Below are 22,675 nucleotides of genomic sequence, written 5' to 3'. Positions count from 1 at the left end.
AAAGAGGCACTCATTTTTTTATTTTATTTTATTTGATATGACATTGATATTTTGAATTATTATTATTATTATTATTATTTGAAACTCGATTTTGCATGTCACTATAAAGTTATATAAGCCTTGCTTGTTCAATATTTAATGCAAAACTTGTTTGGGTCCCTATTAAAAGGTTCATTTGTTCAACCCTTGGCCCGCGGCTTTGTTCAGTTAAAAATTTTGGCCCACTCTGTATTTGACTTTGACACCCCTGCTTCAAAACTTGCAAAATCTGTGGCATTGTACTGTGTGATTAATCTGCACATTTCATAGTGCACTTTTATTGTGGGCAGCCTAAGGCACACCTGTGTAATAATCATGCTGTTTAATCAGCATTTTGATATGCCACACCTGCGAGGTGGGATCGATTATCTTGGCAAAGAAGAAATGCCCACTACACACAAATATTAAGACACATTTGTGAATAATATTTGAAAAGAATATGTCTTATGAGTATATTGGTAGTTTTAGATCTTTGAGTTATACTCATGAAAAATCAATCAATCAATCAATCAATGTTTATTTATATAGCCCCAAATCACAAATGTCTCAAAGGACTGCACAAATCATTACGACTACAACATCCTCGGAAGAACCCACAAAAGGGCAAGGAAAACTCACACCCAGTGGGCAGGGAGAATTCACATTCAGTGGGACGCCATGGGGGCAAAAACAAAAGTGTTGCATTTATATTTTTGTTCAGTGTATGTACTCCTGTTACAAGCAACCAAACTTGCAACGTGACCCTCAATAAAAACAAGTTTGCCAACCCAGGTCTGGTAGTTTTCAGGATTGCCATAATATACTGTATTTAACTTCAACTACCTAGGGTGCGTGGGTTGCAATTACACTAAACTATGACGTTACAGGGGAACTGCACCTTTTGGGGGGAATGTTGCCTATCATTCGCAATAATTAGGTAAGATTATATTTACGCATTCTAATCAAAAGTCTGCTTACAATGGAGCCTATTGCTCTATTCTGCCTAAAAAAATACCCTTAAAAACATCCTAAAACCTCCATTAAGGTTTTATATGCATTATGTAAGCATATACAGTTGTGATCAAAATTATTTAACCCCCACACAATTTTGGTGTTTTATCAAGTTGGACATGTATTCCGTATTTTGTTTATAGTCATATCAAATAAAGATGCATTCAATAGACAAATGCAACTTGAATTACAACATTATATTTTGTAATATACCAAACAGTGTCATTTCTCTTAATATCTCATTGACAAAATTATTCAACCCCTTGAAGATCATAACTCTTAAGAACATAATTTGAATAAGGTCTTTTCAATCAGGTGTTGAAAACACTTGTAGATGTGATTAGAACCATAACGAGCAACAATTAAACTGATTGAAAAAGACTGTGCTGCTCAGCTTCTTGTAGATGGTCAATGGTGTATTTGCAACATGGTGAAGTCCAGGGAGCGGTCAAAGAAGTTAAGAGAGAAGGTAATTTCTCTTCATAAGAAAGGATATGGATATAAGAAAATAGCAAAGACATTACACATCCCAAGAGACACAGTTGGGAGCATAATTCGGAAGTTTAAAGTTAAAGGCACAGTGGAAACACTACCTGGGCGTGGTAGAAAGAGGATGCTGTGTGCAACTGCTGTCCGGTATTTGAAGCCTACAGTGGTGAAAAAACCCCCGGGTAACAGGTGAGGAACTACAACAGGACATTGCAGAGGGGGGAACGCAGGTTTCGTCCTAGACAATAAGGCTAGAGATGAAGGCCACCATGCGAGAACTCCTAGGCGCACCCTACTTCTGACTACCAGGCACAAGAAAAATAGACTCCAGTATGCCAAAGATCACCTGGACAGACCCCATAGGTTTTGGGAAACTGTTCTATGGAGCGATGTGATAAAACTGGAACTCTTTGGGCCTATGAATCAACGTTATGTCTGGAGGAGAAAAAATGAAGCTTACAAAGAGAAGAACACCTTGCCTACTGTTAAGCATGGTGGGAGGGTCAATCATGCTCTGGGGCTGTTTCTCTGCCTCTGGTACCGGGAATCTCCAGCCCGTTCAAGGCATTATGAATTCTATTTCCTAGCAGGATATATTAGCTGCAAATGTCATGAAGTCAGTGACAAAGCTGAGGCTTGGGAGACGTTGGACCTTCCAACAGGACAACGATCCCAAGCATACCTTTAATCAACATCAGAGTGGTTGCAGAAGAAGGGCTGGAAGACTCTGGAGTGGCCTTCACAGTCGCCAGACCTAAATCCTCTAGAAAAGCTGTGGTGGGACTTGAAGAAGGCAGTTGCAGCACACAAGCCCAAGAATGTGAATGAACTGGAGGCCTTTGCCCAAGAGGAATGTGCTAAAATACCTGTAGATGGTTGCAAGAAGCTTGTGTCCGGTTATGTATCACCTTTGAAGGATGTCATTACTGCCAAAGGGTGTTCTACTAAGTACTAAAGATGCATGTAACTAGGGGGTTGAATCATTTTGTCAATAAGATATTCAGAAAAATGTCCTTTTTTGGTATTTTGTAAAATACAGTGTTACAATTTAAGTTGCATTTGTCTATTTGACACATCTTTATTTGATATGACTATAAACAAAATACAGAATAAATGTCCAACTTGCTAAAACACCAAAATTGTGTGGGGGTTGAATAATTTTGATCACAACTGTATGTAATGTAGTGACAGGCGCATTTACAATAACATTTAATATTTACTTATTATTTATTTCAAACACGCGTCACGTTTGCTTTTTTTTAAACAACATCACTGATTATTATTCACTGCAGACTTCATGAGTCCCACAAACATAATACAACATCACCTAATGTCTGCAGTCAGGAAGATGACTGACAGAATATGTTATGGCTTCCCGTTAAGATAAAGAATGACTCGCAAATAATCCTCGCGAAGAAAAGGGAATCAAGCGTCTTTCGTGTCTTTCTCACCATTCCCACCGTGTCTAAAATGAATGCCAAAGTTAACCAACTTGTCACCCTACTATCCAGGTGAGAGGCATGATTTATGATCTGGAATGCACTTCCATGAGCAAGGAATTGAGACTAGTAGGTCATGTGAAAATAGGCACTCAAGCTTGAGATCTATAAATAGTTTGTGTGTGCTAGTGCTTATAATAACAATATCACTAATACTTGGTTGTTTTGAGTTGAGTTTATTTCGAACATGCAAGCTTACAACATGATAAATCACAATTTCCAGTTTATCTTAACATGTTTGAAAAGGAGTAGGAATAAGCAGAGCTTATTTAATCATACCAATTTTCTTTTACATAACAGTTGCTAAAACTTTTGTTCACTTCCTGTTCTCAATTCTTTCACAATATACTCCATAAGTAATCACAATGAAAATAAATAAACAATAATTGGTAAAGTAAGTTATATTTCATATGATAAGATAAGTAAGATTATTTTGAGAATGAAAGAATGAATGGGTGAATAAATTCAGAATCTTTATCATGGTTCTTCTTCTTTGTACTTTGTAAACACTTTAAGTTTCAAGAGTTTCTTGAAATGGATCATATTAGTGCATTGTTTGATTGCTTTGCTTAAGCCATTCTATAATTTAATTCCACACAGATATACTGAAGGTCTTAAAGGGGAACATTATCACAATTTCAAAAGGGTTAAAAACAATAAAAATCAGTTCCCAGTGGCTTGTTGTATTTTTTAAAGTGTTTTTCAAAATTTTACCGGTCCCGGAATATCCCTAAATAAAGCTTTAAAGTGCCTTATTTTCGCTATCTTCGAAACCACTATCCGTGTCCCTGTGACATCATACAGGGCTGCCAATACAAACAACATGGCGGTTACCACAGCAAGATATAGCGACATTAACTCGGATTCAGACTCGGATTTCAGCGGTTTAAGCGATTCAACAGATTACGCATGTATTTTCGCATCTTGTGACACTGGAGCAACTTAAATCCGTCGATTGGTAAGTGTTTGTTTCGCATTAAATGTGGGTATCTAGTTTCAAATGTACATACAGCTAGTGTAAATAGCATGTTGGCATCGATTAGCGCAGCATGTTAGCATCGATTAGCTGGCAGTCATGACGTGACCAAATATGTCTGATTAGCACATAAGTCAACAACATCAACAAAACTCACCTTTGTGATTTCGTTGACTTAATCGTTGCAAATGCATCTGCAGGTTATCCATACATCTCTGTGCCATGTCTGTCTTAGCATCGCCGGTCAAATGTGAAGACACTCTGGTACATTCAATGGGGGTCTGGCGGCAGATTTCTTGCCAGTGGTGCAACTCGAATCCCTCCCTGTTAGTGTTTTTACACCCTCCGACAACACACCGACGAGGCATGATGTCTCCAAGGTTCCAAAAAATAGTCGAAAAAACGGAAAATTACAGAGCTGAGACCCGGTGTTTGTAATGTGAAAATTAATATGGCGGGTCTGTTACCTCGGTGACGTCACGTTCTGACGTCATCGCTAAAAGACCGATAAACAGAAAGGCGTTTAATTTGCCAAAATTCACCCATTTAGAATTCGGAAATCGGTTAAAAAAATACATTGTCTTTTTTCTGCAACATCAAGGTATATATTGACGCTTGCATAGGTTTGGTGATAATGTTCCCCTTTAAGTCTTGCATGTGTGTACAAATGTTTTAAATTACATTTTTCTCTAAGATGATATTTATCCTCTTTTTTTGAGAAGAATAGTTGTATATTCTTAGGTAGCATGTTATAGTTTGCTTTGTGTATAATTTTAGCTGTTTGCAAAATTACTATGTCGTGGAACTTCAGTATCTTTGACTCAATAAATAAAGGATTTGTATGTTCTCTATATCGAACATGATGTATTATTCTAACTGATCTTTTTTTGTAACACCGTTAGTGAATGAAGTGTACTTTTGAAATTATTTCCCCATATTTCTACACAGTAACTCAGATATGGTAAAACTAGGGAGCAGTAGAGAATATGAAGTGATTTTTGGTCTAGAACATGTTTTGCTTTATTCATTATTGATGTGTATTTGGTAAATATTCAAGTCACAAAATGTAAACTGACATTTTTTATGTTTTGTATTAGTTTTATGGGCAAAATAGAGGACCACCTATTGGCTCCCTTGTAAGCGGGATTTTTTTTTTACGAGTTAGAATGCATTAAAAAACATCTGTCATGTCTTTCATTATGATTGTGAATGATAGTCAAAATTCCAAAAAAAAGTGCTGTTCCCCTTTAAATATTTACCTGTGGGCTGCAAAAGTTTGCATTTGAGACCCCTAACTTATTTAAAGGGGACTGTTTACATTAGACCAGGGGTGTCAAAGTCAAATACAGAGTGGGCCAAAATTTTAAACTGAACAAAGCCGTGGGCCAAGGGTTGAACAAATGAACCTTTTAATAGGGAACCAAACAAGTTTTGCATTGAATATTGAACAAGCAAGGCTTATATAACTTTATAGTGACATGCAAAATCGAGTTTCAAAAAATAATAATAATTAAAAAATATCAATGGCATATCAAATAAAATTTAAATAAAAATTGTGTAACTCTTTTCTATTTGCAGCCCTCTGAGGTAAATATCAAAATAAACTTTGTCCACAGGCTAATAATAAATTTGAAAATAAAATAACAATAATGAATGAATCAAACATTCAAGCCTTGAAGTAACAAGAGAAAGTGCATGAATAAATTGTTAATTATTGCTCAGTTTGCTACACTGATTTGCTTGAACAATGAATATAGAACAAGTAATAATTATATAACTTAATAGTGCAAAATCAACATTCAAAAAACAAACAAAAAAAAATAAATGGTCAAATAAATACAATTTAAATAAAACATTTAATGCCTCTTTTCTATTTGCAGTCTTCTGAGGTAAATATCAAAATTACATTTTTCCACAGGCTAATAAATCTTAAAATAAAACAATAATGAAATGGGTGGGGTTGGTGGTGGGGGCGGGTTTTGGTGGTAGTCAGTGCTGCAAGGGGTTCTGGGTATTTGTTCTGTTGTGTTTATGTTGTGTTACGGTGCGGATGTTCTCCCGAAATCTGTTAGTCATTCTTGTATGGTGTGGGTTCAGAGTGTGGCGCATATTTGTAACAATGTTAAAGTAGTCTATACGGCCACCCTCAGTCCGACCTGTATGGCTGTTGAGCAAGTATGCATGGCATTCACTTAAGTGTGTGTACAAGTCGCATATATCATGTGACTTGGCCGGCACGCTGTTTGTATGGAGTAAAAGCGGACGTGACAACATATTGTAGACAACACTAAAGGCAGTGCCTTTATAATACCGGCGGGCCAGCTCTACTGTTAATTTGATATTGCCTCAAGGGCCAAATGAAATTGTAGGGCGGGCCAAATTTGGCCCGAGGGCCAGAGTTTGACACCCATGCATTAGACCAACATGAAATACAATCTCAATAAAACATTGTTTCCTTATTTGCGGAACTAAGAAGCGCAATCCATAGGCGAATGTGCTAACCCCTAACCACAAACTAGAGCTCTTGACTGTAAACAAATATAGGCATCGATACAAATATCAACAGTAACGATACCAGGTATATTGCCAGTATATGGTCGCTACTACAGTGCTTAAATCGAAATGACAAATTATAAAATATTTGTGTAAATTTTGTTATTCTTTTACAAACTCAGAAAATAGCTCTCTAGACACAGGAGGACTTTAAGGGTAAAAAGCAAAGGATTTATATCTGAGCCAATAGTAGGAAATTATTAAAATGGTACTTTGTAACACCTCCATCCTGTGTTTTTTTCACAGATAATAGTAATCAAAAAATGCTTGAATCAATGATATTGAAAATTTTAAGTATCAGTATCGGTATGAACCATATTCCTGGATCGATACTACAAATTTGTGTATCGCCCAAAACTAATGTAAACTCATCAAAAATTTGAAAAATAAATGCTTATAACATTTTATAAAAGTGGGGTTATATATATAATGTATATTTAATGGGGTTATAACCAGGTTAAAACAGAAAGCAAACAGATGTTAGCAGTAAATTAACAAATGGATTAATAATAGTTTTGAAAAAAATAATAAATATTTTATCCCACACAACAGCATCCAAATTAGGAGCCTTTGCAAAGTGTATTGGAATGTTTCTATTATCATTTACATACCAAATCACCAATTAATTTACAATGAATTGATTAACGTGGACCTCGACTTACACAAGTTGAAAAACTTATTCGGTTGTTACCATTTAGTGGTCAATTGTAAACTTTTTCGGTTGTTACCATTTAGTGGTCAATTGTACGGAATATGTACTGAACTGTGCAATCTATTATCAAAGGTTTCAATCAATCATATATAGTTATGTTGTTATAAAAAGACACTTTGAACCCTGCGGCTAATTAAACAGTGCGGCTAAATTATGGATTTTTTTTTCCGCTGACGGAAAAAATGCAAATAGTTAAAAAAACAAAACAAGCAAATACACTGAAAATGTGTTTTATTGTTTGTGGTATGCACCATCTGTTGGATTAGTTCGGTCACTGTCGGTGCTGTAGTGCAGTGGTTTTCAAATGGGGGTACGCGTACCCCTGGGGGTACTTGAAGGTATGCCGAGGGGTACGTGAGATATCTTTTAAAAAATATTCAAAAAAATTGCAACAATTCAAAAATCCTTTATAAATATGTTTATTAAATAATAGTTAAATAAAATATGAATGTAAGTTCATAAACTGTGAAAAGAGATGCAAGAACGCAATATTCAGTGTTGACAGCTAGATTTTTTGTGGACGTGTTCCATAAATATTGACGTTAAAGATTTCTTTTTTTGTGAAGAAATGTTTAGAATTAAGTTAATGAATCCAGATGGATCTCTATTACAATCCCCAAAGAGGGCACTTTAAGTTGATGATTACTTCTATGTGTAGAAATCGTTATTTATAATTGAATCACTTGTTTATTTTTCAACAAGTTTTCAGTTATTTTGATATCTTTTTTTCCAAATAACTCAAGAAAGACCACTACAAATGAGCAATATTTTGCACTGTTATACAATTTAATAAACCATAAACTGATGACATAGTGCTGTATTTTACATCTTTATCTGTTTTTTTCAACCAAAAATGCTTTGCTCTGATTAGGGGGTACTTGAATTAAAAAAATGTTCACAGGGGGTACATCACTGAAAAAAGGTTGAGAACCACTGCTGTAGTGTCCTTTCATTTAGTGCTTTCAACCGGAAGTATTAGTGCTGTTCAGTCTTCTGGCCGCCCAAAGCACTTTTACTCGTATGGATTCTTCTTTCATTACTCCAAGCACCATTTGTAAGTTTTACAATATAACTAAAACAATTCATACTTTCGAAACCCTCCCATGTGTGACATCTATACGAGTGTTTTAATGCATATTTGTATGTGCTATCATAATATAATGACGCCAGTGTCGTTAATATTAACTAATATGCTAACACGTTTACGAATGTCTGTGTTAAACGTATTAACTTACAGTGGCATTCTTTTTGCATTGTTTTAGATTCACAAATTCCTCTGTAAATTCACCAGAACGTTGTGTAGTTACTGAGTCTGTTTAGCTGATTTGAGAGCTGGGTCCATGATGATGACTTCTGTTTTGTTTGATCAGGCTTTTTACTGCCGTGTAACAGGCACCGTTTGGAAACAATTAAGGTATGTAAATAAGAATGTACAGAATCTTAATTGGTAAATAACTAATTTCACAATGGATTTATCTGCAGCTTATAGTCCGGTGAAGGTAATATATGGAAAAATACGTTTCCCCTAAAATTTAGTTGGGACGGCTTATATGCCGGTGTGCTCTATAGTCTGGAAAATATACACTTTCAGGTCATATCGCCCATCCCAACTAAGGACACATTTAAATTATTGGATTAATATTACATTTTGTTCTGTACAACAAAATTGTAACTGTCCAGTTTACACACATTTTTTGTTTATTAAGCGCTGTGGCAAGAAGGTCCTGGGTTCGATTCCAGAGCTCGGGTTCTTTCTCTATGGAATTTGCATGTTCCCCCTGTGACTGCGTGGGTTCTCTCAGAGTACTCCAGTTTCTTCCCACTTTCAAAGACATGCTCCTGGGCATAGGCTGATTGGCAAAACGAATGTGTGTGTGAATGCTTGTCTGTCTTTAGCCCTACAATAAGGTGGCGACTTGTCTAAGGTGTAACCGCCCAAGGTGTAGCTGGTATAAGCTCCAATCCCAAAAGGGACAAGCGATTGGATAGAAATGAATTCAACTTTTGTTCCTTATTACAAACGCTACGTTTTTAAAAAATGCAATTAATGAATGTGTATTCAGTGAGACAAAAAGAAAATTAATCATGAGGTGCTCAAAGATGCAGGTCTCACCTAGCCAGCATGAGGTTGGCATTGGGGTTGTTGGTCCCAGGTCCAGTGGGGCTCCACTTGATGGTGTAGATTTCTTTACTGTGGGCCTGAAGGTCGTGGACACACATGTCCTGTTTCATACTCCATATCTACAAAGGAGGTCACACGGTGGACTAGTCAGTTAAAGCCAAGCACACAGCTTTGCAGAAGACTACATGTCAATGGGTCAACCTTTAGTGTCATGTCATCGGAACAGGAGGCCAGCAAGCTGCCAGTGGGGTCCCACTTGATAGCGTTGACCTCATTCTAAAGCAAGTCACAGGTTTGGGGGGGAAAAAACAAAAACATTTAACATGAAATTTAATATACTGAACGCAAAAGTACAAATAATGTATAAATAAAGTATGTAGGGATGTTTTAAGTTTCATTAAAACCATTCTTATTCAGGCCTGTAAAGCATCTCAATAATACAATTCATAGCCAAAAAAAACGTGCTTTCAATGAATATTTCAACAAAATAGTTATCTCACACTCACCTTACTTTTATGTACAGTGAGTTAAAAAAGTCAACACATTTTTCCAATGTTGATTGATAATAGTAATGGTAAATGAATTATATATGAAACTACTATGTGAAATATACAAAAAATCCACTCTGCCTAACGCCTAATCTGATGACGTGGCAGCATGTCCGCAATGTGGACGTACTTTAATGTATCCGAGATACACCCACAGACAGCGATCTTCAAAATTTAAGATGACATTGTTGGCTTTTAAAGAGAGGAAGGCTCCCAGCGGTGGACGCAAGTGTGACGTCAGGCCCTCTGCAGCTCACTTTTTGTGGCGGACATGGAGCGGCAGAAGTTAAGAGTCTCTAAACATGAGTACAGTCCAAAATAACACCAGAAATAGATTCTTAATTTGTTGGCAGTCGTTTTATTATAAAAAGGTAGTGACTAAAAGGATTGGAGAAACTCCTAGGAATAAAAATAAACAGAAGTAAATATAATAAGCAGCAACAATTGAAAAGTAGAGCAAAACAATATTATGTAAGAAAAATGTTCATGTTATAATGAACAGATTTGTTTTAAATGTATGCATATATTTGTTTGCATTTTTAAAGAATTAAATATTTATTTGAGATGTGCAGCAACCTTGAGTGCCTTGAAAGGTGCCTTAAAAAGTAAATGTATTGTTATTATTAAATATATGCATCATAGCAAATAATGTGATGACATCATAATAACCACACAACCACCGCCAAAAGATTCTTGGCAATCGAGGGGAAACCCTAAATTCTATTATTATTTATATGCCAAACAGAGGTGGGTAGTAACGAGCTACATTTACTCCGTTACATCTACTTGAGTAACTTCTGGGATAAATTGTACTTCTAAGAGTAGTTTTTATGCAACATACTTTTACTTGAGTATATTTATAGAGAAGAAACGCTACTTTTACTTCGCTCCATTTATCTACATTCAGCTCGCTACTCGCTACTTTTTTTTAATCGATCTATTAATGTTTGTTTTGGTTTTTCAAAGTAGGGTCTACGCATGCCTGCGTTTCACCAATCACATGCAGTCACTGCTGACGTTGGACCAATCAAACAGAGCCAGGCGGTCACATGACCGTCACACGTAGACCCGACTTAAACAAGTTGGGGTGTTACTATTTAGTGGTCAATTGTATGGAATATGTACTGTAATGTGCAATCTACTAAACAAAGTTTCAATCAATCAATCAAAAGTGTAAAGGAAAAAAGACACTTTTTATTTCAACCGTACTTCCCGTCAAAAGCCTAAAGACTGATCGCACAGTTCCTGTCTTCACAATAAAAGTGCCGTTCCATCGCGCCTGCGCTGACAAAATAAGAGTCCCCCCGAAAGCCAGCGCAAACAAGCTAGCAAGCTACGGAGTTTGCCGCCAATGTATTTCTTGTAAAGTGTATAAAAACAAATATGAAAGCTGGACAAATAAGATGCCAAAAAACAACGACTTTCATGTGGTATTAGACAGAAAGGAGGAACTTTTTTTCTCCTCCATTTGAAAACGTGGGAGTTATCAGCACTATACTGTCTGATTCCAATCAATGCAAGTCATCAGAATCAGGTAATACAGCAATTTATATTGTCTTCATGAAAGATAGGAATTATGTTAAACATGCATGTATATTCATTAAAACACCTTTAACATGCGAACAAAAACGGCAAAATAAATAAATATAAATTATATACTGTACATATAAATGTATATGTATTTGTGTGTGTATATATATATATATACATATATATATATGTGTGTATGTCTATGTATATATGAGGTAGATCACCTCGACTTGGTCATTTATTAAGTAATTGATTTACGTTGAAAAACGTATTGGGGTGTTACCATTTAGTGGTCAATTGTATGGAATATGTACTGTACTGTGCAATCTACTAATACAAGTTTCAATCAATCAATCAATCAATCAATCAATCAATCAATCAATGCCTACTGAGCCTATGGTGCTGTTAAGTCATTGTGGCTCAATGGGCCTTAATTTTTATTTTATTTTAATGTATTATTATTTAATATATATGATTGTTTTAGTTGTTAAGCGATATTCCTGGCTCTGAATTTGCTCGTTGCTATTTTTATGTTTTTGTGCATTATTTGTTGTTGTCATCATTAAACGAACAGGTTACTCATCAGTTACTCAGTACTTGAGTAGTTTTTTCACAACGTACTTTTTACTTTTACTCAATATTTGGGTGACTATTCCTTACTTTTACTTGAGTAATAAATCTCTAAAATAACTGTACTCTTACTTGAGTACAATTTCTGGCTACTCTGCCCACCTCTAATGCCAAATATATTGTGATATATATTGTTATCATAGATTTTAGGTCATATCGCCCATCCCTACAAGAAATGTCAGTTTTTTGTATTTCTCCTAAGCGTACACATATTGCAGCTTGTAACTTGTATGGTATACGTACAATTATACGGTATAATTTTCGGTAATAATCCCAAAGCCCGACCTCATAACAGTTTTGACTGGATCTCCAACTCACAGCCACCTCATAAACAGCTAAAATAGCTGTGAAAGGATATCTTCTGAACTTTTCGAAACCAAACATGATACATTACATAGTTTTTGGCGACACATTTTTTTGACTGGCTGTCTCGTTCTTTTGTCAGGGAAGAAAAGTTGTTGACAAAATGTATTGGCTAACAAAATGAACACCTGTTTCCCCCTGCCTTCACTTACTGTATGTCCCTGGAACGTTTTGACAGGACGGTCCTGACCCAGTTTACACACGTGGATGCACATGTCTGTGCTGCAGGAGGCAAACGTGTTGTTACTTTGCCAGTCCACGTCCAAAGCAGGTGCTGCAGGGTGGCACAGGGTAAATATGGAAAAAATATTCTATTATCAACATTTTATGACAAGGAAACTGTCTTAATAGCTTTATGACGGATGCATGAAATGTCCAAACATTTGTCACTCACCTGAGTGGAAAGGAAATTGCTGCTTTGCCTCTCCCGTGTGGGCGTCCCAAATAATCGTTGTCTGAGTTAGAGACAAATGTATTGTCAATATTACATTTTCCTCCCTCGAGAAATCACTACATTTATTTATTTAATGATATTACAACATTGTGCTTGAGCACACAATGGCTTTACCAAATATATTAACTGTTTATGTCGCAACTAGAGCTGTCAAAATACATGTAAAATGTCAAAAAAATCTATTGTTCTAACTAATTTGATTCACATTATTAAAGGGGAACATTATCACCAAACCTATGCAAGCGTCAATAAATACCTTGATGTTGCAGAAAAAAAGACCATGTATTTTTTTAACCGATTTCCGAACTCTAAATGGGTGAATTTTGGCAAATTAAACGCCTTTCTGTTTATCGGTCTTTTAGCGATGACGTCAGAACGTGACGTCACCGAGGTAACACACCCGCCATTTTCACATTACAAACACCGGGTCTCAGCTCTGTTATTTTCCGTTTTTTCGACCATTTTTTGGAACATTGGAGACATCATGCCTCGTCGGTGTGTTGTCGGAGGGTGTAACAACACTAACAGGGAGGGATTCAAATTGCACCACTGGCAAGAAATCTGCCGCCAGACCCCCATTGAATGTACCAAAGTGTCTGCACATTTGACCGGCGATGCTAAGACAGACACGGCACAGAGATGTATGGATAACCTGCAGATGCTTTTGCAACGACTAAGTCAACGAAATCACAAAGGTGAGTTTTGTTGATGTTGTTGACTTATGTGCTAATCAGACATATTTGGTCACGGCATGACTGTCAGCTAATTGATGCTAACATGCTATGCTAATCGATGCTAACATGCTATTTACACTAGATGTATGTACATTTGAAACTAGATAGCCACATTTAATGCGAAACAAACACTTACCAATCGACAGATTTAAGTTGCTCCAGAGTCACAAGATGCGAAAGTCCTGATCGTTTGGTCCGCACATTTTACCGGCGATGCTAATAAGGCAGCCATGCTATGGGCCACTTCATTAGGTACACCCACGCTATGGCCGAATAGCGTCAATAGCTATTCGTTCAATAGCTTCAATTTCTTCTTCAATTTTGTGTTCGCTATCTGCCTCCATACTCCGACTATCTGTTTCAATACATGCGTAATCTGTTGAATCGCTCAAGCCGCTGAAATCCGAGTCTGAATCCGAGCTAATGTCGCTATATCTTGCTGTGGTAACCGCCATGTTGTTTGTATTGGCAGCCCTGTATGACGTCACAGGGAAATGGATAGTGGTTTCGAAGATAGCGAAAATAAGGCACTTTAAAGCTTTATTTAGGGATATTCCGGGACTGGTAAAATTTTGAAAACTTCAAAAAATACAACAAGCCACTGGGAACTGATTTTTATTGTTTTTAACCCTTTTGAAATTGTGATAATGTTCCCCTTTAAGTCAATTAACCCATCTGCAGCACAGAATGATTAAAAATCCTAGAAACATCTTGGGCAATGCATTTTGGCAAGTTTGTCGAGGAGTGTTACCGTCGCACATGGCAAACGGGCAGTAGATCTGGTAGCGATTAATACAAACGCAAAAACGTCAAAAGGGAAGACAGTTATGACAGGAGTACAAAAATAAACAATCCACCTGCAAAGTACGGCAAGCTCGATTCACAAACGCCTCAGTTTGCGTTATTTTCGGTCTTCAATCGTTTAAATCAAGCAAAATATGCCTCGGTATGTGAAACATGTTTGGTGTGCAATCGCTTCATTCATTCATTCATTCATTAATTTTGTGTGCCGCTGTAAGTTGTATGGGGCCTGCCATTTTAAGTTAAGTTAAAGTTCCAATGATTGTCACACACACACTAGGTGTGGTGAAATTTGTCCTCTTCATCTGACCAATCCCCTTGTTCACCCCCTGGGAGGTGAGGGGAGCAGTGGGCAGCAGCGGTGCCGCGCCCGGGAATCATTTTTGGTGATTTAACCCCCAATTCCAACCCTTGATGCTGAGTGCCAGGCAGGGAGGAAATGGGTCCCATTTTTATAGTCTTTGGTATGTCTCGGCCAGGTTTGAACTCACAACCTACCGATCTCAGGGCGGCCACTCTAACTACTAGGCCACTGAGTAGTTTTGATGACATCGCTTCCTGTACATAGCCTTTTTAGGAGGCGGGGCGGGCCCCCCAACGTCACATCTTGTTTACATATTTATGAGGAGGAGCAGACACGGGGGTAGCGCCATTGCCACATGGATTGGCTCACAAGTATGGAAAAAAAAAAAGCCGACAATAGCAACCATGATCGAAAAAAGGACGTTTACATGGTTTCTAACGTTGACAACGGGGTTAAATATCTGCGCAAAGACAGAGAAAGTGCACGACCAGGTGGAAAAGCTGCTGCAGAAGCAGCTAGCCGGCGACAGCATTTCAGAGAGAGGGCTCGCCATTTATCTGGGGACTTGATGTCCAAAAGTGACCATGCACGTGGGTCTTTGGAAAAGTTTAAGAAGATGATCAGTCCTTCACAGCGTCAGTGCAGCATGGCGAGCCAGTTCAGACAAAGCTGCCACTTCAAGGATTTTATCAGCGAAGGGGGTTTCTTTTTTTTAGTAAGTTTGTGATAAGACCATACTTTTTTTGCGAAAAAATGCCAGCGGGGACCTTTATAACAGCAAATTAGAATGCAGTACCAGGACACAAGCCTTTGGAAGACCGCCTCACACTGCTAATTTTTGCTAAAGCTTGTGGTGGCTGCAAGGCAACGCTATGCGTGTTTGCCACTCCCAGACGGTTCAAAAATGTCTAAAATATTCAAGGATACTAAGTAAAATGATTATCCCATTCTTTTTTTTTTTTTTTATAGCGGCAAGATGTTTGGTAACATTTTAGAGAGCACCTAAGGGACTTTTGTGAGTGTGCTGACGCATTGGCAATTAAGCTGGCTGTTGTTGTTGTGTTTGGATAAAGACAGAGCCATTACCCGCTTGTTATTTTGATTTGTTACATAAACCGTCTATATACAGATTAGTGTTTTCAAAGTGTGCATTTTTAATACTAAATAGGGACACTGCAGGGAGGTTTTTTTCTTTCCACCAAAGTGCTTCCATCATAAAATAGCAACTTAATCCAAAATAAGTAACAGGTCCACATTAATGTGGATAAATATTTGTTTAAAAAAAAAGATTATTTTCTCTAAATGATTCATGTTAAATAAACACATTAAGTGCATATGAATTGTCTTCTTTCTTGAGTCTATTTGCAGGTGCAAAACGAATCCTGATTACAATATATTCAAATGAATGATAAATCAATTGTGATTAATTGAAATTGATCCACGACAACTCTGTGTTTAATCTTAATAATATGTCTGACAGCACTAGTTGCAATGTAATGATATACTTTTATTAAAATCATTTGAAATCATTGCTTACCCCTCTACAAAAAAAAACTTGTGTTTTTGTTCTTTTTTTGGTAAATATTTCAGATATTCAAAAAAAGAAGTGCAAAGATATCTGTAAATGAATGTTTAGGTCAAAAAATATATTTTTAAAGTGACAAACACTAGAGGGCGGTGTTCACCAGACCAGAAAGAGTGTTAAAGGAGGAAACTGCACTTCTATTGAAAGTTTGCTCATCTTTCATAATCCCTATGTATGACAAGAAGACATAATTGTTCTTTATGCATTCTAATTCGCATTGTATAGCTGATATGGCTAACAATGCAGCTAATGGGAGCACTCTATTGTTCCCATAAAACCCTCTAATAAAACATACACAATACTTCAGTTATATCTCGTGAACTAAATATTAACCAAGTATTAGCCATACTGTTATTATAAGCACTAACGCAGAGGAGCTACATTAAGCGGCGCCTTGATTACAGAGAGGGAACTAGCTTATGCAGCTCATGCAGCTGATGAAAGATATTTGTAGATTACAAATAGAAGGTTGTGGCCACAAACTGAGAAGTTGGTCAACTCTGACAAACAATGTCGAAGACGCTTGGTTCTACCCTTTCTTTGCGAGGACTTTTTTTCTTTTTCTTTTTTTTTTTTCCCCAAGATGGCGCTGCTGTTGGCAGGAGCTCTGTGCTCTTGTGTCATCCTTTTGTGTTTCCCTCTTGTTTTCATCTGTTATTATATTTTTTTGCCTTTTGGTCCGGGACCCTTTGGGACTGTGTGACAAGGGGTGGCACTTTCGTGACCGCCGTGGTGCTTTTTTGTGGACTTCTGGATCTGCCTCCCAGGAGCCTTTTGGCCATGGAGACCAACTGCTGGGTTTCAGCCACACCGGAGTCGGTTTGGAGGGACTGAGCGCTGGGACGGAGAGGCTTCGCGGTGTCTTGGCTGGGTGAGCAGGTGTCGGACACCTCAGTCACCTTGGACGTATCATCGCTCATCCATGCGGACTGGACACTGGCCGAGAGTGGAGTCTGCTGTCTTGGTTGCTTTGTTGGGTCTGCTCCTGTCTCTGGCCATGCTCCCTCCACCCCAGCGGACAATGGCGTGGAACACCGCAGAGGCCACCACAGTGGATATGTTTCTTTTACTTTTTATTCATAGCTGTATGTAGAAGTGTCTGGTTGTATCTGCTACTTTAATGTCCTCTGTGTTCTTTGATGTTTCCCACTTACACACATGAAAGAGGGATGTGTACTATGGCTATGAGTTGTTTTTTTCCCTTGGCCTCAGTCTGGACCCCCTCGCCAGGGCCCAGGCTAAGACCGATTTTTTTAAATTTTATTTTAATCTTCTATTTTTTTCTCCCATTCCTCCCCCTTGTTTACATGTATCTCATCTTTTTTGTAAGGGGCGCTGGAAGCCGGCACACCCGTCAGCGATCCTGTTCTGTCTCCCTGTAATGTTTGTTTGATCTTGAATGGGATTGTGCTGAAAATTGTAATTTTCCTGAAGGAACTCTCCTGACGGAATAAATAAAGTACTATCTAATCTAATCTTTTTCATCTAAACGGGAAGATGTTAACATCCCATTATTCGACATTCCAGTGAGCGCAGACAATGTACAGTAAGTGATTGTTTTATTATGTTCTTAGTTTATATTTCGTGTTCAGCACTTAGCAATACTGCTACTTGCTGGATCTACTTATCATTCGGCTTCCAAAACTAGTAGCTCATCCTCCTTATAATCAGGCTTAAAAAATATAAGGATCTGCATCATTATTTGTTCCAAAGTAGCAGGTGTTGGCGCTCATGAAGTCTGTGAAGAGTAGTAGTAGTTGTTGTTAAATTAAAAAGCGAGCTATGTGAGGAGTCTTTAAAATGAATGCGCCGTTTGCTAAAATGAGAAAAATACGTAAATATTACATATTGTTATGAAATTGCATGTTCCTGCATTACTTAAATACTTACAGCATGTATATAAAACATTGATGAGTTTTTGGGATATTTTAGAGCGCTTTACAGGAAGAATTGAGTAAAACTCATTTCTACCACTATTACCTGACTTTTTTTTAGCGTTTATTAGTTAGAGTACATCAACAAAGAAATACATGTGTGTTCTTGTCTTACATAAGGATTGTAAATAGGAAAATTCCAAAAAAGAGCAGTTCCCCTTTTTGGATTTCAAGTCCTCATATGAATTTTTGCCACTGTGTGTTTCTCCTGTACTAAATAAAGAAACGAGACAAAAAATATCTGCACACACGTCTTTCACTTACAGATGGAAACATGCACTAAATTCATAAAATGTCATCATGACCGCATCATTAAGACGGTAAACTGTACACTTACTTTGTCTACCCCAGCGCTAAGGATAAAGTTTCCTTTCTTGTTCCACTTGAGTGCAAATATGGGACCTTTGTGCTGACCTAAAGTACTGGCCAGGTTACCTGTGAACACAAGGCCATTAAAACAGGGCAAATTGAAGGGCAAAATAACCACTTTAAATTGCAGCTAAGAGGTTCACCGTCTTTTATCCATATTCTTGCAAAGCCGTCATAGGAGCCTGTCGCGAGAAGTGTGCCCTCACTCTGAAAGACCAAAACGTTTCATCATAGAAACGGGGGAGAGACGGAAGGAATGCGTTTGGCAGAAACAGCGATTACGGACATGTGTGTTAAGTCAAACACACACTTCGGTCATACTCACATTCCAGTCTAGTGAGGTGACGTCTTTGTTGCTGGGCACGTCCTGGCCTCCTTCCCGTATGCAGTGCCTCAGAACCAGCTGGGTGGAACCACTCGAACTGTTCTCACTTAAATTCCAGATTCGAGCTGTCGAGTCTCCAGACCTATCAAAGTAAAACAAAATACAACTTAGGACTAGGCGATATGGACCAAAATTCATTTACAAAAATATCTTTGCTGAATACCGGTATACAATATATATTGCTTTTTTTTTTTTTTCCCCCGCACAGTGAATTTAGACAAAGTCAAACCCAAATATATGTGTCATGGGTAATTTTCAGAAAATTTTAAGGTTTCACGCAAAAATAATGCACATAAACATATTAAAAAGTAGGGGTGTAATGGTACGTGTATTTGTATTGAACCGTTTCGGTATGGGGGTTTCGGTTCGGTGCGGAGGAATACCGAACGAGTTCCACACGAACATATGAAGTCGCCGCCTATGCTAAAGTCTTAACAAGCTGCTCCGCTCCGTTCTGCCTCTGTCTGTACACAGCACACACAACCATCTGATTGGTTACATACAAGAGCGCAAGTCGTCAGGTCTTCAGTGTCGATGTCGAGCAGATAGGTCTTTAGCAGGGGTGAAGGCTAGTTAGCTTTTAGCGAAACGTTAACTCATTTTGGGGTGTGTGTGTGTGCATGTGTTACGGACAGTGTTGATTCAGGTGTGTTGAAGCAGCAAAAAAGGACATAATATTAAATGAAGAGTTTCTGTCTCTGATAGTGTATAAAATAATTCAAGTGCATCATAAAGCCTACATAAACTCCATGGTGGTCAGGGATGAATTTTCAGCTATAGTTACATTAATCATTAGTAATCTAGCAGCCTAGTTTTGAATGGCAGGGTCCCTGCTATCACATGTTGATGAAAATATAACATTTACATAATAAAAATCTTCTACAGGCTTCCCCAATGCTGTAATAAATTAAGCATGATAAGTTGACTTGAAACTGTTTAATGTTGCACTATTTATATGTAGAAGAAAAGTTGTGTTATTTTATTTCATCTAAGCAACAACTTGAGGCAGTTTAACGTGGATTAACGTGGGCAGAATTATTATAGTGTTCCCAATGTTAAAAAGATCAAGCCATTGTTTACAAATTTGGTAAATAAATAACCAAAAAATGTATATTTTGTTGTTTTCTTACTGTACCAAAAATTAACCGAACCGTGACCTCTAAACCGAGGTACGTACTGAACCGAAATTTTTGTGTACCGTTACACCCCTATTAAAAAGCCATGAAAATAACAAGTATAGTAAAGTACCTTCTTTAAATAAAATCTTCAGTGATGTTGAATTCTTCAGCTAATAAAAACACCAAAGAACTAAATTAAGTCCTTGGTTTAAATTGAAACTGCACATTTAAAAAATTTCGCTTATCGTTCACAATCATTATGAAGGACATGAGTGTATTTTTCTTAATAGTAAATAAATGCGATCAAATGTCCGCTTACAATGGGAGTTGCTCTGTTTTGCCTATAAAAGCCCATAAAAAAAACACTCAAAATCCTCCATTGAGGTTTTATATACATGATGTAAATATGTATATAATGTGGTAACAGGCACATTTATAATACCATTTAATATTTTTGTATTTTGATAATTTTAAGCAAACATTTCAAAAACGCATCACAATGTTTGCTTTTTTTTTTAAACAAAACATCACTGCTTATTAATCACTGAGAGCCAAAAAAGCATGATAAAACATCACTTACTGTACAATGTTTGCTGTCGCTAGGATGCAAACTGATTGAATATTGGTATATTCCCATTTTAGATGCTCGTGATCATGGCTCCACCATAAATAGTTCGTCTGCGTTAGCGCTTATAATAACAAAATCACTAATACTTGGTTAATAATCTAGTCACAATATATTAATGGAGTATTGTTGGGGCTTTTTGGATGTTTTTTATTGGGCTTAATGGGCAGAATCAAGGATATCTCATTGGCTTTGCTGTAAGTGGACTATTATTTTGGTTTATTTACGTGTTAAAATGCATTTAAAAAAATACATCTGTCATGTCTTTCATAATTTTGAAAATGAGCAGCAACTTAAAAATAATCTTCCTTTAACAAAAGTGTTTTTAGCTTAACATTTTTACCTCCAAAATTAAAGCCAGGAACACCAAGCTGTACAAAACCTCCTTTCAGATGGTGTATTTCTTTTCATATTGTGCATTTGTTGTGGCAGTGTTTCTTCAGCAAAGTCGTTTAGACTGGTAAACTAGTATACGAGGTAATTATTTCCGGCAGCTTTTTAAATCTGTTTATTTCATTCATCTTTTAAAATTTCATAGGTGCGGCTTATATAGCAGTGCGCTGTATAGTCCGGGAAATACAGTAATATTGTTCATTTTTAAAAAAAGGATCACCTACTTCAGTGTACAGTGGAAGAATGCATTGGCAGAGTATTTTTTATTTTACTTTTTTAACTTTAATCTATACCTCGTGTCCTCTCCAACCATGAGAAGGTGACAGCGCGCCATTCAAAAGGAAAAGTGAAAGTAAAGAGACAAGTGAAATTATGTATCGTAAAATGCTAAGTGGAGAAGTAGATTCAACATTGGCGGAATTCCAACTTGCATTAAAGCTCAACTTACCTGTATTGTATACAACATGATACATTGTTAATGAGTAGACTCTTTAAAAATGTATTATAAACGATGACCCCATGCAGTTAGTTTCTTTTATTTTCTAAAGAGTGACAGATTACAGCAGATACGTTTTTACCTGTACCAAAAATGTATTTCGACACTTTTCAAAATAAAGGGGACTACAATAAAATGTTATTGGCTATATTTTAAAAGAAAATATTTTGATACATTAATACATGCATTTATTGAAATCAAACAATTTTGGCATTAAATAAAGTGAACATAGTAGACAACTTATTTTTTAGCAGTTAATAAGCAAACCGGTTGCAAAGGCTCTTGATTTGGCTGCTGACATACGCAGTATGATATTTTCTGTCATTTCTCATTTTATTATTTTGTCAAAATTATGAGGGAAAAGCCATAGAAAATGAAAGTAATTATTATTATACTTGTTGATTTACTTTTATAATCTGATTACTTTCTGGTTTTAACATGTTCAATCTATACTTCTGTTCAAATATAGTAATCACTCTTCTGTGTGTATATTTCACATAAGTTTTGGGTAATACTAAAAATTTTAGCAGGTCTCGAATTTAACCACGGCAACTGCGGTAATTGCCGCGACCGCCCTCGTCATTTGCCGTAATGCCCTAAAAAATTGAGCAGCAATAATATCTCGTGACTTCCCTTGCCCTTTTACATGTTAATGGACTAGGGATGTAAGGGTAAAAGGTAAAATGATAATTCACGAGAAAATTCCAGACTCTTAGCTTTACAGTCTAATTTTTTAATTACCAAAAAAACGTCATTTATTAATTTTAGGAAACATGAAGTCAGGCACATGCACACTAGCGTCGTTTGGTTTGATAATCATGGCTGACTAACTACACAGACTTTGCTCCGAAAATTTCTCCTTGGAGTAAACTGAGCCAAGCGCTTGGTTTAACGTCATTTTTACATAGCTTCCCGGTGTGCTTATAACAGCGCACTGCTGTTAGATGGAGACAGGTGTGGATAATATTGGAGACAGACACACTTATCCCCACACTAAAAGTATACAGCGAAGGAGAAAAAATATTT

At 37.0% G+C, this 22,675-nt stretch overlaps 2 protein-coding genes across 12 annotated transcripts in view; one reads left to right on the top strand and one right to left on the bottom strand.

Annotated features, from left to right (window-relative positions):
• The window catches only part of LOC133545573 (zinc finger protein OZF-like), a 538,609-nt gene that overhangs the window by 187,231 nt on the left and 328,703 nt on the right, over window positions 1-22,675 (top strand). The window lies entirely within an intron of this gene.
• LOC133545580 (F-box-like/WD repeat-containing protein TBL1XR1) overlaps window positions 1-22,675 on the bottom strand; it is a 110,915-nt gene that overhangs the window by 12,128 nt on the left and 76,112 nt on the right. For all 10 annotated transcript variants that reach the window (XM_061891310.1, XM_061891309.1, XM_061891314.1 and 7 more), the window contains 7 exons: window positions 18,958-19,099; window positions 18,776-18,839; window positions 18,601-18,698; window positions 12,846-12,906; window positions 12,604-12,725; window positions 9,582-9,656; window positions 9,372-9,499 (listed from right to left, as the gene is read on the bottom strand). In XM_061891310.1, the coding sequence (XP_061747294.1) occupies window positions 9,372-9,499; window positions 9,582-9,656; window positions 12,604-12,725; window positions 12,846-12,906; window positions 18,601-18,698; window positions 18,776-18,839; window positions 18,958-19,099 (690 nt within the window). The remainder of the gene's footprint in view (window positions 1-9,371; window positions 9,500-9,581; window positions 9,657-12,603; window positions 12,726-12,845; window positions 12,907-18,600; window positions 18,699-18,775; window positions 18,840-18,957; window positions 19,100-22,675) is intronic.

The sequence above is a fragment of the Nerophis ophidion genome, linkage group LG28 (assembly GCF_033978795.1).
Source record: "Nerophis ophidion isolate RoL-2023_Sa linkage group LG28, RoL_Noph_v1.0, whole genome shotgun sequence".
Lineage (NCBI taxonomy): Eukaryota > Metazoa > Chordata > Actinopteri > Syngnathiformes > Syngnathidae > Nerophis > Nerophis ophidion.
This window is presented reverse-complemented; position numbering and strand designations above follow the sequence as displayed.